Source organism: Cyphomyrmex costatus, unplaced genomic scaffold (genome assembly GCF_001594065.2).
Source record: "Cyphomyrmex costatus isolate MS0001 unplaced genomic scaffold, Ccosl1.0 scaffold14, whole genome shotgun sequence".
In the NCBI taxonomy this organism is placed as follows: domain Eukaryota; kingdom Metazoa; phylum Arthropoda; class Insecta; order Hymenoptera; family Formicidae; genus Cyphomyrmex; species Cyphomyrmex costatus.
Window position 1 is genome coordinate 1,553,017 of NW_017275390.1, and position 3,254 is coordinate 1,556,270.

General features: G+C 28.2%; 1 protein-coding gene across 1 annotated transcript; it reads left to right on the forward strand.

Moving 5' to 3' along the window:
* Positions 1 to 961: 961 nt before the first annotated feature.
* Positions 962 to 2,977, forward strand: LOC108782941 (ectonucleotide pyrophosphatase/phosphodiesterase family member 5). Its single transcript, XM_018551343.1, has 8 exons — positions 962 to 1,026; positions 1,092 to 1,338; positions 1,410 to 1,502; positions 1,583 to 1,949; positions 2,017 to 2,226; positions 2,303 to 2,557; positions 2,646 to 2,736; positions 2,922 to 2,977. Exons 1-8 carry the CDS (start codon positions 962 to 964, stop codon positions 2,947 to 2,949), a joined length of 1,356 nt encoding a protein of 451 aa, XP_018406845.1. The 3' UTR covers positions 2,950 to 2,977.
* The last annotated feature ends 277 nt before the right edge of the window (positions 2,978 to 3,254 follow it).

The window sequence follows — 3,254 nt, forward strand, 5'->3', positions numbered from 1 at the left end:
TATTTATTTATTAATACATTCATATATTGGTTTATATTTTTCTATGTTTTGCATTAGAGATGGCATATATATTTTAATGTACAGGGTTTTCCTCTAACTCGACTTAACCATTTAAAATATCTCCGTTGTTTTTAATGATATGGGAAAATACTACAGAGAAAAGTTGAAAGGGACACATATTACGATGAGGAAAAAATTTTTCTCAAAGTCATAGTTTTTGAGATTTCGAGGTCATCGCGATTTTTTTTAATGGAATAGTATATTTTCATTAATGTAGTAATGCAGTTCATAAAAAAACAAATACAACCATATAAGATATGTTGTCCAATCTCTTGGTGGTAACGATTTTCAAAATAGGCAAAGATTCTGCGAATGGGCCCTACAGTTAGAGTTGTTGTATACCAAGCCAATTAGTTGGCTCGATTGCCAGACCTTATGCCACTTAACTTTTTTCTATGGGGATACTTAAAAAATCGAGTTTATTGTGATATTCCCACAACACCGGAAAACATGCAAGAAAGAATTCAACGTGCATGTATCGATATCAATCAGAATCACTCGAAAATCATTGAAAGATCGAAACAATCATTTATTTATCGCATTCAAAAATGTATCGAAGTTAATGGTAATCATTTCGAACATCTAAAATAAAGTAAATAAATATCTTCATTGAAAACACTTAAGTATATTAACTTTCTTTTTCCCATATAAATGTGATTTTTTATATCCAAGATCATCTGAAGGACAACATATCTTATATGGTTGAATTCGTTTTTTTATGAAGTGCATTACTACATTAATGAAAATATGCTATTCCAAAAAAATCGCGATGACTTCGAAATCTTAAAAACTATGACCTTGAGAAGAATGTTTCGCTTGTCATAATATGTGTCCCTTTCAATCGAACAACTTTTCCCTGTAGTATTTTCCCGTATCATCAAGAACAACGGAGATACTTTAAATGGTCGAATTAGAGGAAACATCCTGTATAATAGTCTGTTCTATTGGCGACTTAAATATTGAATTGTGTGAAAGAATAAACAAAATAAAGATACACCTGGTTTCATTTTATTTTATTTTCTTTTGTATAGATATGATTACTTCGAGAGAAAGCTGACACCATTCATGAGCCAGCTAAAGGCACAGGGTACTTCCACTGACTACATGATGAATATTTTTGTCACTAAGACCTTCCCAAATCATCACACGATGGCAACAGGATTTTATGCAGAAACACATGGGGTTGTAGATAATGAATTTTATGATTCTAGTAAAAATAATACTACCAAGTATTCATACGAGTTGTATCATTACAACAACAATATTTTACCTATTTGGGTATGTAGCAAGATAATAATTATATAATAGTTTAAATATATATTTTATATTTTATTAATACTTTATTTTAGACGGTTAATGAAAAAAATGGCAGACATAGTGGAACAATGATGTGGCCAGGATCTGTGTTTGAATATCAAGGAACATCACCTACTTTCGCAAAAGTGTGTATTGGATTCATATGTGAAATAAAAACATATTTAGATTCTAAGAATGTCCATTGATTATATTAATAATTTTTTAGGTTTTTAATGATACAATTCCATGGGAGAAGCGAATTGATGAATTATTGTCATGGTTTGTACATCCTATAAACCCAATAAACTTAGGAATATTGTATATCGAAGATCCGGATTATCATGGTCATGCCATAGGAATAAATAGTCCTGAATTTAATGAAATTCTCCAAAAATTGGATAATATTACCAAATACATGCATGATAAAATTGAACATTACGGTTTGACAGATGCTCTTAACGTGATTCACTTAAGTGATCATGGCATGGCATCGGTAACGATGGAAAGAATAATAAATTTGACAAATTACATTAATGCTACTGATTATACATTTGTGGGAACTTCTCCAGGATTACATATTTTTCCACATCCTGGTAAGGTTGCTTTATAATATTATTTGCATAAAATTATTTCTGTGTTTTGCTGCATTTTTTTTTTTAGGGAAAGAAGAGATTATTTATCAGAATTTAAAGTTTGCCGCAGACCAAACAAAAACGTTTAAAGTATATAAAAGAGAAGACATCCCGAAGAAATATCATTATGGTAATAATACTCGTGTCGGACCCATTTTTGTCATAGCCGAAGTTGGATATGCATTTCAAAATCTTTATGATGGTATAGAATTTTATAAACAGAAATTTAATATCACAGGTAATTTCAATTTGTTCATATATTTATTGTTATTTATACATATAATTTCTAATATCGAGTCATTATTCTTATTCAGTGGACAATCGGACAGAATTTGGGCTACATGGTTACAATAATGAAGCTAAAGAGATGCATCCATTCTTCTTTGCGAATGGACCTGCTTTTATGCCAAGATGTAAATTAGAGCCTTTTAACAATATAGATCTATTTCCCTTATTTTGTGAAATACTTAATTTAAAATGCCCCACTGTTAATGGTACTTTATCTCACATAACAAAGTGCCTTAGGACACAATCGAAAGATGTATCAATATCTACATATAAAATGTTCAGTAAGTATCTGTTTTAATAATTATTAAATTAATAATTATTCTTTTAATAAAAATCTAGATATTTTAAGATTTTAATATTTTTGTTTAGTTGCAGTTATCATAACCACTACATTAATAGGAATTTCAGTAGTGGCGACAATAATTTATAGGAAAAAACGAAGATTAGTATATAATTATAGGTATATAATAAATATATTTATAATAAATATTAATAGATCAATTTTCTAAATTTCGATACAGTCTTATAAGATTTCGTTTTTTTCTCCTTCATAATTAAATTTATTTACATTTATTTTGTTTCATCTAAATGATGAAACTCTTATAGTATTAATAAGTTTAGTAATATACAAAATTAATTTTTCAGGGATTCATATTATACGCTGGGCGAATAAGACATTACAATTGATTAATAAACATGACATTTACATTTTTCTTGGGTTTTAGTTAGTGAATTATATAATCTATATAACAGGGAATATATTACACATAAAACTACAAAAGATATAAATTCTTATGTTTTCAATAATGAATAGTACAAATGTATTTATCTCCTTGGATCTCTTCCATGTTATACGGAAACATTATTCACTAGATATAATTTAGATGAGATTATTTAGTTGGATTCTTAAAGTGCTAAGAATTTATTAATTTGTCATAAAATAACGATATAACATTAGCAAATTCAAAACAGTATTTC